The 12,659-nt window shown below is 45.0% G+C and overlaps 1 protein-coding gene across 1 annotated transcript; it reads left to right on the top strand.

Annotated features, from left to right (window-relative positions):
• The first annotated feature begins 1,844 nt into the window (after positions 1–1,844).
• On the top strand, positions 1,845–11,856 carry hsd3b7 (hydroxy-delta-5-steroid dehydrogenase, 3 beta- and steroid delta-isomerase). The gene is made up of 6 exons (XM_070980764.1): positions 1,845–2,098; positions 3,538–3,693; positions 6,456–6,564; positions 8,755–8,854; positions 9,831–9,993; positions 10,901–11,856. Exons 1-6 carry the CDS (start codon positions 1,939–1,941, stop codon positions 11,311–11,313), a joined length of 1,101 nt encoding a protein of 366 aa, XP_070836865.1. The 5' UTR covers positions 1,845–1,938; the 3' UTR covers positions 11,314–11,856.
• The last annotated feature ends 803 nt before the right edge of the window (positions 11,857–12,659 follow it).

Genomic DNA, 12,659 nt, shown 5'->3' on the forward strand with positions numbered 1-12,659 from the left:
GTTAGCATGCTAACACACTGCATTAACATGGTAAATATTACATCTGCTGAACATGCTAGCATTGTCATTGTGAGGGTGTTAGTGTGCTGATGTGAGCATGGCCGTAGACTCTCAGTCTAATAAACAAAGATGTTTTTGTTTTGGACATATTTCATTTAGCTGGAGAAAGTTTTCAGATGTCCAGCACTTTATGAAAAACGGGCAAAATTATCAGTGGTTTTAATGGAGTTATGGAATCGTAATTATCTCATCAATGACACAGTAAGAGCAAGGAAAGACCTTTCACCCGTTTGCTTGTTATATGGCCTCTAAATGACTGTGGACTGGCCTTGACAGTGAACTTGGCTGCAGTTCAAGGACCAGAAGTAACCCATTAAGTATGGGTTTATGTCAGGCTCTACTATTCCCACTAGTGCACACATTTATTCTTCCAAAACCCAGTTCTAACATGAATCAAATGAAGTATTTTGAGGGTGCAAAGTGAAAATCAGCACCCAATCACTGACAGCTATGCATGAACTGACAAAAAATAAAATGGTGCTGCATTCAAATGCTGTACTTTGTTTATTATGCTTGGTCAGTTGGCGTGGAGTCAGCTGCATCACCACTGCAAATACAGTTTCAAGTGCACACCAACTTCATGCATTAATAAACAGTTAATCAGTCAACACATACACATTTATTATTATCACAAGTTCACAAAAACCTACCTTTCATCACAATGTATGTTTCTCTGCTGGGGGCCATGAACGTCTTTGCTGGTAGCACTTTCTAATTTGGAGTGTTTAACAAAAACTTCCTTTGCGTTGACAGGTTGTAAAACATCCAGTTGGACCCATTTTGAAAAAGCCTGCAGGCAACCTGGGTCTTATTTTCAAGCATCTTCACGCTAGCAGCTGATGGACTGGTGCAATGACAATAACCTGAATGTGGATAAAACAAAAGAGCTCATTGTTAACTTCAGGAAGCACCAGCCCAGCCATGCTCCACTTCTCCTCAACAACACGGCTGTGGAGGTGGTCAGCAGCACCAAGTTCCTGGGGGTGCACATCACTGACGACCTCACCTGGTCTGTGAAGGTGAGGAAGAAATTGTTGGTTTCTTTGTAGATAAAAGAGCTTGGTCTGTACCAGCTCTATATGGAAAGTGTCCTGAGACAACTTCTGTTGTGATTTGGCGCTATACAAATAAAATTGAATAGAATTGAATTGAATTGTGAACACCGCGTCACTGGTGGTCAAAAGGGCAACGCCTGCACTTCCTGCACAGGACGCGGAGAGCCCACCTTCCCCCATCCATCCTCACTACTTTCTACAAAAGCACTACAGAGAGCATCCTGACCAGCTGCCTCTCGGTGTGGTGTGGAGGCTGCAGTGCTGCTGACTGGAAGAATATGAGGAGAGCGGTGAGGACAGTGGAGAAAATCAGTGGGACTTCTCTCCCCACCATTCAGGGCATTGCACCTAAACACTGCATGTCCCATCAGAAACATCATCAGGGACTCCTCACACTCCCACCCCTACCACCTCAGGTCACTCTTCACAACTGAACTTTAAATTAACCTTAGTATATATTTATACTGCTCTGTTCTATTTGACATACTGCATATATCACAATACTATGCTGTTTATTTTATCATACTTTTAACATACCTGTACACATTACTACTATCTATCTATCTATCTATCTATCTATCTATCTATCTATCTATCTATCTATCTATCTATCTATCTATCTATCTATCTATCTATCTATCTATCCTGCTCCTACTCCAGCTGTATCAATAAAGATTTACAAAAAAAAAAAAAAAAAAAAAAAAAAAAGGGCCTGCCCTACTTAATGCCCGCCGCTGCGGTGCAGCGTTCAGTGTTCCTCGGGACAGCTGGCGGGTTCGTGACCGTGAGTTCAGCAGACTCAGCCGCACCACATTACCACACAATGACTGAAAACCAGCGGGGTCTCGTTTATTTCGTCACCGGAGGTTCCGGTTTTCTCGGCAAGCACCTGCTGAGGATTTTGTTGGAGAAGGAGGACAAGCTGGCGGAGATCCGTGTGTTTGACAAGCATCCAGACCCAAGTTTAAGTGAACTCAGCACAGGTAAGACGAGCAGACGCTGGCCGTTCGCCACCGCGCTCGTGTCGTTTTCTGCTCATTTAATGCTTCATCATATCGACAAAGACAGACAGACACTGTTTTAAGACAAGAACTGGGCAGTTTCTAAGTCCACATGAGTCTTTCTTAAATTCGGCATTGGTGTGATCTACCATGGTTCCTCCTGCTACGATATCCTTCCAGCCTTTATGACTGATTCACCTCATCAACGTCGGATTTCTGCATGAAGAAATGTGAAAATTCCTGAAAGATCGTCCAGCTTTTATAAACATGAATAGTCCCTGATAGCCGAGGGGCTTTTTGAAACTTTGCTCCGCGCATGTTTGTGGCGTAACGTCAATGTTTTCCTCAGTGTTATGTTCAGGGTCCCCCCTCTGGTGGTCCTGTATCAGGTGTAATTGCAGAATGTCTCCTTTGGATAAAAAAGCTTTTGCTTTACTGTGATACACATCTGAACTCTGTTTCCACACGGAAAAAGCAGCATCATAGCGTCACATTTATTTCCCTCACATGCTGCGTGGTCACTGGGTCAATCTGCAGAGTTGACAGCGGTGCATCCAGGATTTCCAACTTCCCTGCGCATCCTGCGCCAGGATAAAGATGTAACCTGTCACCATATAATTTGAGAACAGGATTTAGGTGGGTTGTGTTTAGAGTGGACCCAGGACTTCTGACCCCAAGCAGGGTTTTGAGTTACATTAAATACAGTAAGTTGCTTTCAACAACACTAAGCTTTTCCCTCATCGGTGTCAGGAACGTGCTCAACCACAAATGACCCTCTATCCCACAGCGGAAACAGCTTTGTTTAGCTTTCATCATTTATTGTCTGACCGGACCGAGGCCTGCTGTTGATGCCGGGCAGTTTGGGGCCCCTGAGAGATCTTTCACAGTGGCTCCCATTGTAGGCCTCAGAGGCTGAGGAAAATGAGATGTTGACTTGTGTGTGTGTGGTTTCATCTGCTTGGCGCTGAAGCTGATTTGAGTTAGTGGCAGCGCCTTTAATTAAACGTCTGTGTAATTAGTGAAATTACAGATGGGGATGCAAACTCCAGAAGGAGTGACTGAACTGCGGCAGTATCTCAACTCCAGTGTTCAAAGTCCTTTTCCATGTGGGCCGCAGGACTCTGGCTTCTCTCTTATCTGTCAGCGTTTCAAGGAGAGTTCATGGCAGCTTAGATAAACCACAGGGGCAAGAGCTTCATAAACGAGGGTGATAAACACAAGCTTTTGTCTGTTTGCATTGTCAAACATCGGATGAATCCCAAATTTTGTCATGTTTTGGAAAACAAAGTGAGTCAGTTCTCCTCCTCCTCCTCCTCATTTATCACGTTCTCGCATACCTTTTGCAACGCTCTTAAGACAACAGACCTGTTCAGAATCGCACATGGTTTTAACTCGAGTCTTCCCGCTTCTGCCTCTCTCAGAGCAGACGAAGGTGGTGGTCATCCAGGGCGACATCACAGACTACAGCAGCGTGCTGAAGGCCTCCCGCGGCGTCGACCTCGTCATCCACACGGCCAGCCTGGTGGACGTTTGGCACAGAGTTCCGGAGGACCTCATCTACTCCGTCAACGTCACAGGTTAGACTTCCAGGGAGTGCCGATCCAAATCATACCATGGAAAAGGGACGGGAGGGAAACATCAATGGGTGACTCAGTTTTATGAATGTTTTGCTGTGGGAAACCGCAAAACAGAGGAAACCCACTCCTTCTCCTGTTTTGGCTGATGTTCAAGGACCCGTGTTCGCCCTTGGTTTAAAAAAAAAAAAAAGAAAATGGTGGCTTTGCTTGAATGATGCTGGTTTCTCCTCAATACTCAAAGCTGGATTAAAGGCCAGTTTTCAGCTCGTGTGTTATTTTGAGTGTAAATTAAAGTCTTTCACACACATTCATTCATAGGACGGCTCGGCCACCTGCACATTACAAGCTTTTAACCATACACACACACACACACACACACACACACACACACACACACACACACACACACACACACACACACACACACACCGATGGCAATCTGGGGTTCAGTATCTCTCCCGAGGATTCTTCAACTTGTAGACTGCTGAGGCTGGGGATCGACCCACCGACCCTCTGAGCCACAGCCCCCCAGTTACCGTCTAAAGACTGAATGTATTGCTGGTTTGTCCTCCTGCTCTTAACGGCTTAACCCTGTTAAGGTTTCACTGCTGACTCTGCGTCACATGATTGTGTAAATGTTTTTGAGAGACTTTTTTTTTCAGCCTGACAAGAATTACAGACGCACCAAAAAAGAAAGAATAACAGAAATGATGAGAAACACATAAACAGCTGCAGCCCAAAGTATGAGGACTGGCGTTATCTCAGATGTGAGCCACTAAATTTCCCTCCCTAATAGTTCTGCCATTCACTGTCGCTGACTAAATACAGTCAACTCTGTGTGAGCTGGCCGGAATAATGTCTGGATGCCAGACAAATGGAAAATAAATATGGCACAGAGGAGTAATACATCAGGCTGTGCAGGCGTAGTGGGATCAGGTCATTGTTAGCTTTAGTATATTCATGGGATTTGTTGACAAAAGGAAAAATCTAAAACATTGTCCAGGAAATACTGAAGCTGTTTGGGCTGTTTTTGTCTTATTGAGAGCTGCCTGGAATTGAAAATGTGCATTTAACTGATGTGAATGAAAGATAAGCTCATGATGACTGAGGACAGTGTCTCTGTATATTCAGGGTCTGTCTGGGTTTGTGTTCATGGCTTGTGGTGAGGCTAAGGTCAGACCGGCCTGGGATAGTCTGCAGTCATTCAGAAAAAGGACAAAAGACACTTTTGTCATTTGTGAGTTGAGTCAGCTGTGAGCTCAGTCCTAACGCAGCAGCAGACCTCTTACAGCTGCTTGATTGAATAACTCGTTTATATCTGTCTGGAATCCATCTGGTTGTTAATGTCAGTCGTGTTTTTGAAGTGTCAGAGCGTAAATTAAATGTTTCTGTGCATCTACTGTCCTCAAACCTCTGCAGGGTTAAAGAGGGAGGACCAGTCCAGATTCCTCTAGCTGGGAAATATTACAAGCATTTGGTTTTATCTCCCCGTGTTGGTCTCAAGGGGTTTTCATGCTTTCATTATTAGCTTCCTCTTCTTCAGTCTCAGAGGTGAAATCTCACTCCTCTTCCTAGAATTAGTGAGAATCGCAGGTGCGTGACAGTAACTGTGTGTACGAGTATTTAAACGCTGGTTTCCAGTCAAAATTTATCTTACTGATGACGTTCAAAGCTTTGTGTTTTCTGGCCTGCAGCTTGAGCGCATACCAGAGATTTGATCCCCCTCTGAGCCCACGTGCAGCCTCAGATCTTCAGCAAGTGTTAGCATTAGCAGGCTGAGGTGAGACGATGGACGCGGTCAGCAGAAAACCTGCTTAACATGAGCGTGGTAGCATGCTGATGCTAACATTTAGCTTTAAGCACTGCGCGCAGAGCATAGCATGGCTGCAGACTCTTCATCTTCTTATCTTTTATCTCGTTTCTGCCATCTCAGTTTCCTTCCTCTTTTAGAGGAAGATTCTTGTAGTAAGTCAGGCCACTGTTACCACATTGATGCTGTTTTGTGCTTGTATAATCAGGCGTTTTCATCCAGGTTGTCTGCACAGGTGTGGATGTTTGTCTCTGTCTGTTTGAAGCTCTCGAAATCTGAGGCATCATCTGTTTTCTGCATGGTTAAGATAGCAGCTGAAAGCGTGAATTATCATTCCTGAAGCAGATCCCAGCGCGCTGCCATCAGGACGTCTTTTCATCGTCTGCCAGACTGGACCAGATCTAACTTCTGTCCTCTTATCCTCTCTGTGACCCAAAGTTTAACTTCAGGCTACTTAAAGCCTGAAAGTCTGGAACTGAAAGTGGAAAGGCATTTCAGATATTAGAAATGACAATAAGTGGGCTTACTTCCTCCCCTTTGGCCATATTTCTTTCCACTGCACGTCCACTCTGCGATGAAATAAGAGCCCAGGATTCCGACAAACATGTTTTCTTCCTCTGCTAAACAGGACACATATGGGTCTCATGCCTCTTTGGAGGGAATTTCCTGTTTATCCTCCCCTTAAGCGTCACATTGCAATTTGAAGGCTTTCGTCCTTTTTGCTTTATGTCACAGCATCTTTCTCTCATTTTGACTCTTAAATTCAGGCGTTTCAAACGTCCTGTTTGTCTGTCTCAACTCTGCGGACACGCTGAAGAAATCCAACCGTGTCAAAAGCAGCCGTGCGGCTTTGGAGGATTGAGAAACTTGTGTTACCCAGTAGAATTGGGTCTGATCTGTCCAACAGCAGCATTCTCCGTCTCTTAAACCACATTGTTTTCTCTCCTCTCAGGAACGGAGAATGTGATCAATGCCTGCGTGGAGCGTGGCATCCAGTCCCTGATCTACACCAGCAGCATGGAAGTGATCGGCCCCAACATCAGCGGGGAACACTTTGTCAGGTGAAGCTCAGAAAATGTGATTCTGTTTACTCTGTTGTGCTGACTGAGTGTCCAAACCAAGTGTTTTCCTCACTGAGCCCAGGCTTACCCGCCCTTTCTGAGAAATGCCTCGGCTCTTTCAGTTACGTGACTGAGGTCACTATCTTGTATCTATTCCTCTTTCCCTCTGTTCAGTGCACCGTCGTGGAAAACACCAGGCCTGTGCAGAGGAGATATGAGCGGGTGGAGATGCAGTACCTGGTGGTCTTATCAGGGGGACGTGGAAAGCTTTTGAATAGGAGACATTGTTGACATTCAGACTCTGTCACACTGACATGACTGCTGCTTTGCATCATGTCTACAGCTTTACCTCACACAGTCATTCCACCAATTATCGTGACATTATGTAAACGTAGGCCTGCTGCCGTCACCGAGCATGAGTAAGCTTTGTTATGTAACACTCACGTGCGAGTGGATATTTTTAATTAAACATGAATGTGTAAGATTTTAAAAATCACAAACGCTCGCCTCGCCTCGCCTCCGGGGACGTCTGCATCGTTCAGGAGAGCGTGTTCTTTCCCGAGCAGCGGTGGGATATTTTGGTACAAGGATGCACGGAAATGGCAAGACAAACAGTTGTGCTACGATCTAAAACAGAGGTGACAGACAGGGTGGTGTGAGTCAGAGCTCCGTGACACACTCCACACGCTATTTATTCAGTAATGCTTGCATGGAATGGTGTGGCACTGTGATTGTGTTTAGGTTGGCATGAGATGTGTGGAGAAACCAGCTTTTGAAGTCCGTCTGCTCGTACATGTACACCTTTATTATGCGAAGTTATACGATCTAAAAATCCAATTTTAAAGTCTGTTTTGTCTGTTTGCTGGTTCAATAACTGCACATGTTCACATTGAACACGTAAAACATCAGGGATATAAGCACAACACTCACAGAAAAAGATAAAAAACAGTAAGTTAAAACTTGATGTAAACCAGCTGTTCCTGCTGTGGAGGTGCGTGCAGTGTCTGCTGGTTTCAGCCAGTGGACGTCTGACTGGGACCGAAGCTGCTGGTGTGAGGGACGTCAGGCAGGATGGATTGTGCTTCATATAGAGCTGTAAAGATCCTGCAGAGCTTCCTGTGCGGTGCCAGTTGTTTTGCTGCAGATGTCAACCCCCTCACAGCGTGCATTTTTGTGTTCGACCTTGACAGATTGATAACAGCAGAAAAGAGTCAGCACACAGGCAGTAAAAGACGAAAGATAAAACATCAGGGTCATCAGGGTTCCTGATAACCTGGAGCGCCTCCTCAGCTTTTCTTGTACAACATGTCAGTATTCATCTCAAATGTTAGTGTTTTTTTAAATTTCATATAATCCCCAGATGCTTGTAGGTCTCCTGTATTTCTGTATTCTTGCCTTACGTCACTGTGCTGTCAGAAAACATGTGAGCAGGTCACAAATCAAAGCACGCGTGCTCAGTCTTTAACACGTTCAGTCCTTAAAACACTTCATGACACCAACCTGAAAAACAGTCAACACCAAGGGTCCATAAATCCTGTAAAAGCTTAAAGGAAAAAGATTTGATGGAAGTCTTCTTCTCTGCAATGAAGCCATTCAGACATTTTCCAGAGATTTTCCCATAGTATGAGTTAATGTTTTCCACCGCAGTGAACCACAGCTTGAAAGATGGCAAATCAAAATATCCACCATTATTAGTAATTGGATTACAATGTGCATAAACCGTCATGTGATCGTTTTACTGCAGGTATAAATGGACCTTAAAGGCCAAAAGATAAAAACATTGTGCAGACTTGAGCGTCCACCTGCCAGGAGCAGGAGTCATTCCAGTCTTCCAGATGTGCTTGCACAAACATGCCTTCAGCTCAGAGCGATGCTTGGCGTTCAGTCTGCGCTCAGAGGTTGATTCACGTTGTAAAAATGAACCTTTGCATGCTCTTATTGGAAAAACCGTCTCGGCTTCAAATGCGAACAAGTGGGGATGAAAGCTGCAGAAGAATGCAGGGATTCACGGCAGTCTCTTTGGTTTAATCTTTTGCTTTTTAACCGTCTATGCGTCCTCTCCCTCTCTGAGCTACAGTTTTCCATTTGGCCCCGTTTGAACACATTCCTCTCATACATGTGGCAAGGTCGAGCAAACACTGCCGAGTCTCTCCTGAGTGCTCGTCTGACTGTTTGTCTCCTTCTCTGTAGGGGCAATGAAGACACACCTTACCATGTGAAACACGCTATGGCCTACCCCAGGAGCAAGGCCAAGGCAGAGCAAATGGTGCTTGAAGCAAACGGCATCAAGGTACTTTGTTTTTCACACTGGTTATTCACTGTAAGCGATTCTGCAAGCTGTCATTTGCACAGTGAGCTTTCACGTTGAGAAGAGTGGTTACCAAATCACAGCGAGGAGGTTTATTAAAGCACATTTTAATTGTGGAGTGCAGTTTACAGACTCACTGAGAAGCCTGTTAAAGTAAACAGCAGTGTTGGAATAAGAATCATAAAACCATAATGATGCTATTCTTGCATGACGCAATTCATAAAAGCTGCAGATGCAGAATAGAAACGACGTTCGTTGACATTCAGGTATGTGTTTTAATCCTGAATCCAACAGAGCGCTGTAATGCTGATCAGACTGTAAAGTGTTACCTCAGAGATCCCCTCCAGGCTTGTTTTGGGATGTAGAAACAATGCTTTGCTTTGAATAATAATTCGGGCCTGATATGTTTTATCCACAACAAAAAAGTTCACTTAGTTTGTTAAAATCCTGAAAATAGCGTCTACTCCTCCTGCCTCATTTAAAACTCCACCATCTGTAAATGTGTGATTGTTTTCATTCCCAAGGTTTAACTGCTGGACACAAGATGTCTCCTGTTTCACAGTCAGTGGGTGGAGGTTGAATATTAGACCAGGATTGGTGTCCACGCTGACGTTAAAAACACTCTTAGCCTGCACGTTAACAATGGATTCTTAATGAACGCAGATGAACTTTCACTGAAGCTCAAACATAAAACGGTGGCATCCAGAAGAAAAACACATTTTTGGGGGGAGGAGGGTTGAGAAAGCTGTGGAGGTTTTGGGACGGTGTGTGCGTGGTTGGATTCCAGCTTGGAAAAACATGATGAGGGAATATCTTGTGCAACTTTGCCACAAGATTGGAGATCATCCCCCGCGGCCTGGCTGCAGTGCCACAGAAAGCTGCCCTTTGACCCCTCTGAGTAAATGTGTGCCTCCTGTCTGATTGCTAACACCGAATCCTGCTTTTGTCTCCTGTCCAGGTGGAGGGCGGACAGTGTTTGCACACGTGCTCTCTGAGGCCGACGGGGATCTATGGCGAGGGGCACGAGCTCATCAAAGATTTCTATAAGCAGGCTGTAGAAAGGGGAGGCGTGGTCATCACGGGTATTCCCGAAAACGCCGAACATGGACGGGTCTATGCAGGTAAAATTACTGTTTTAGTGAGTCATAACCACCAATTTAAGGACTCGTCACAGTTCCCTTATTTAGCCTGAGAATCCTAAATAACCTCTGCTCTATTTTTAACTCTGAAAGCACAGAGTAAGAGTAAACCAAACTGCGAAAGAGAACCAGATGAAAGCCAAGCAGGAGGACTTGTGTTCACGTCAGGTCTAAAAGCAGAAGTGCAGTTGTCATGCAAAAGCAGTTCCTCCATTTCAGAGGAACTGCCTTTGTAATCGGTAGATTTTACAGCGCTGAATGTCTGATGCTGACTCCTCAACTGCTGCAGTTCAGTGGGTGAAAAGCACAAGATCTGTAACATCCAGTGATGGACAGACGCTGCAGTGTGATAAATATAAACCCCAGGGACGCTCTGATCTAGAATTCATGGTGCTAATGATACCACGCGTGCAGCATCAGCGCATCATAAAACAAGTCTCCACCAGATGTGATGACCCCTCACAGATGCAGATGTCACAGAGCTGGAGGATCCCTTTAAACTCTGGAGCTGCAGCTTTAACCTGTTCAGGATACAAGTTATTATTACAAAAGACTGTCTCCTTTCTAAACTGTAGCCTGCGTTCAGCTGACGTTACGGATGATGTCAGCGGACTGTGGTCAGAGGCATGAAGCAACAAAGCACATTCACCCAAGTGTTGTAGTAGCACACAGTGTAACCACCAGTTACAGCGGTGATTATTTATCTGGTTAATGACATAAAACATTGTCAGCATAGTGTTGGTTTGACTTGACAACAGAGTCATTCCTCACGAATGACGTTTTCTTTTGGCCCTCCGGTGCGTTTTACTGCTGTACTTGTGCCAAGTAATGTTTTGAGTGCCTCGTCCCTCCTTTGTTCTGGTATTCACCTGCTTGTTTGTGTTTGTAGGCAACGTGGCCTGGATGCACGTACTTGCGGCCCAAGCCCTGAGAGAGCGCCCGCAGACCGTGGGAGGCGAAGCTTTCTACTGCTACGACGACTCGCCCTACCAGAACTACGAGGATTTCAACTTGGTGCTTTTCTCCGCGTTTAACTTCCGAAAGGTCCGCTTACCCCCGCTGCTGCTCTGGTTCCTGGCCTGGTTCAATGACATGCTCCGCTGGATTCTGAGCCCCGTGTACAACTTCACTCCGTTGCTGAACCGTTACACCCTCGCCGTGGCCTGCACCTCCTTCACCATCCGCACAGACAAAGCCCTGCGCCACTTTCAGTACCGCCCTCTGTACGACTGGGATCAGTGTCGAACCCGCACGCAGAAATGGATCAGCACTTTCCCTCTGCAGAACCCCAAAGACGCTTAATGTGACCTCAACTACTGCAACACACATCAGAAGCTGCTAGACATGCAGGGCTCCAGGTATACCTGTGAAGGAGTAACCTGCCATTAGGTGACAATATCTATCAAATAAAAGCAAATCGTAGTTACGGTGATGGAAAAAATTTAACTTCATGGTCATTTTTGGGTAACATGTGAGTCCAGTGCTTGTATAAAGAAAGAGCATTTGTTCCGATGATGCACACACGTTAACAGAGAATTACTGGATTCCGTTCGTTGGCATTAGGTTGGTCCAACCGCCTACGGCTCGTGCCTTCTGTTGAGACGTTAAACATTTGCAGCCTTGTCAGTTATGACAAATGTAAACACAACTTACAGGCATTTACTACATGTACAGAATACGGACACTGATCATATATCAATGTATTGCATAATTTTTAAGAAAGTTTTTTTCAAAATGTGTATAGTTAAATTTTTGTAAATGTAAAGATTTTTTTAATATATTCTCAATGGTCTTGGTTGTTATGACATTGCCTTTGGATTGACATTAAAGGGAGACTTTTTCTTATGATGTGCAGTGTACGTCATTATGTAAGCTTGTTCAGTCGTGAGACCTGACTCATTATCTTAGACCGCTGATGTTGTTTCAGCGTGCACATGCACCCTCTACATGGTTACTCGACACACGTGGTTAGTGGGAGGTCATCACCGCTGGATTTCCATGGAGACGGTGGACTTTGTTTACCCACAGTGTGAAGTGCTGCCCCTCTCTGACCTCCTGTGGAAACTTGTCTTCAGACCCTCTTACAGCCAGCTGGAGGTTATTGGTATGACTAAGACTTGGTATGAGGGAGTTCCCTTACAGAATAGCTTGACAACTTTCCAGTGTGCCTGGGTGTCTCCATTGCTGTGGTTTTCCATGGCAATCCTCACAACATTGACATGCCTGCAAGTATGAAATAGAAAGCTCCCCAAACAAAGCCTCTTACGCTCTTCCCCAAACAAAACAAAACAAATGTACTATTTGTCAAACAGACTCACAGCGTAAAATTGGTGAATACTGCTTATCATATATACAAATAGAAGATGTTGGGAGCTATTCCTGACTGGGCCAGGGTGTGGAGTTTGCTTGGTCTCTACATTGGTTGCATGGGTTTTCACCAGGGGCTCTGGTTTCCCCCACCATCAAAACATGTCTTAGGTCAATTCTTCTGTCACAACCCTGGATCTTGGAGCTGGCGCCCTGTTGCTGTGCAGTGGTTGTACTGGATATGGTTTTATGTGACAATAAAGGAATATATTGAGGTGAACGTGAATGTGTGTACTTGTGTTTAGCAGATTTATGTTGGTGAGATCACTACAACCCAGGGG

This window comes from Chaetodon trifascialis, chromosome 15 (assembly GCF_039877785.1).
Source record: "Chaetodon trifascialis isolate fChaTrf1 chromosome 15, fChaTrf1.hap1, whole genome shotgun sequence".
NCBI classification, from domain to species: domain Eukaryota; kingdom Metazoa; phylum Chordata; class Actinopteri; order Chaetodontiformes; family Chaetodontidae; genus Chaetodon; species Chaetodon trifascialis.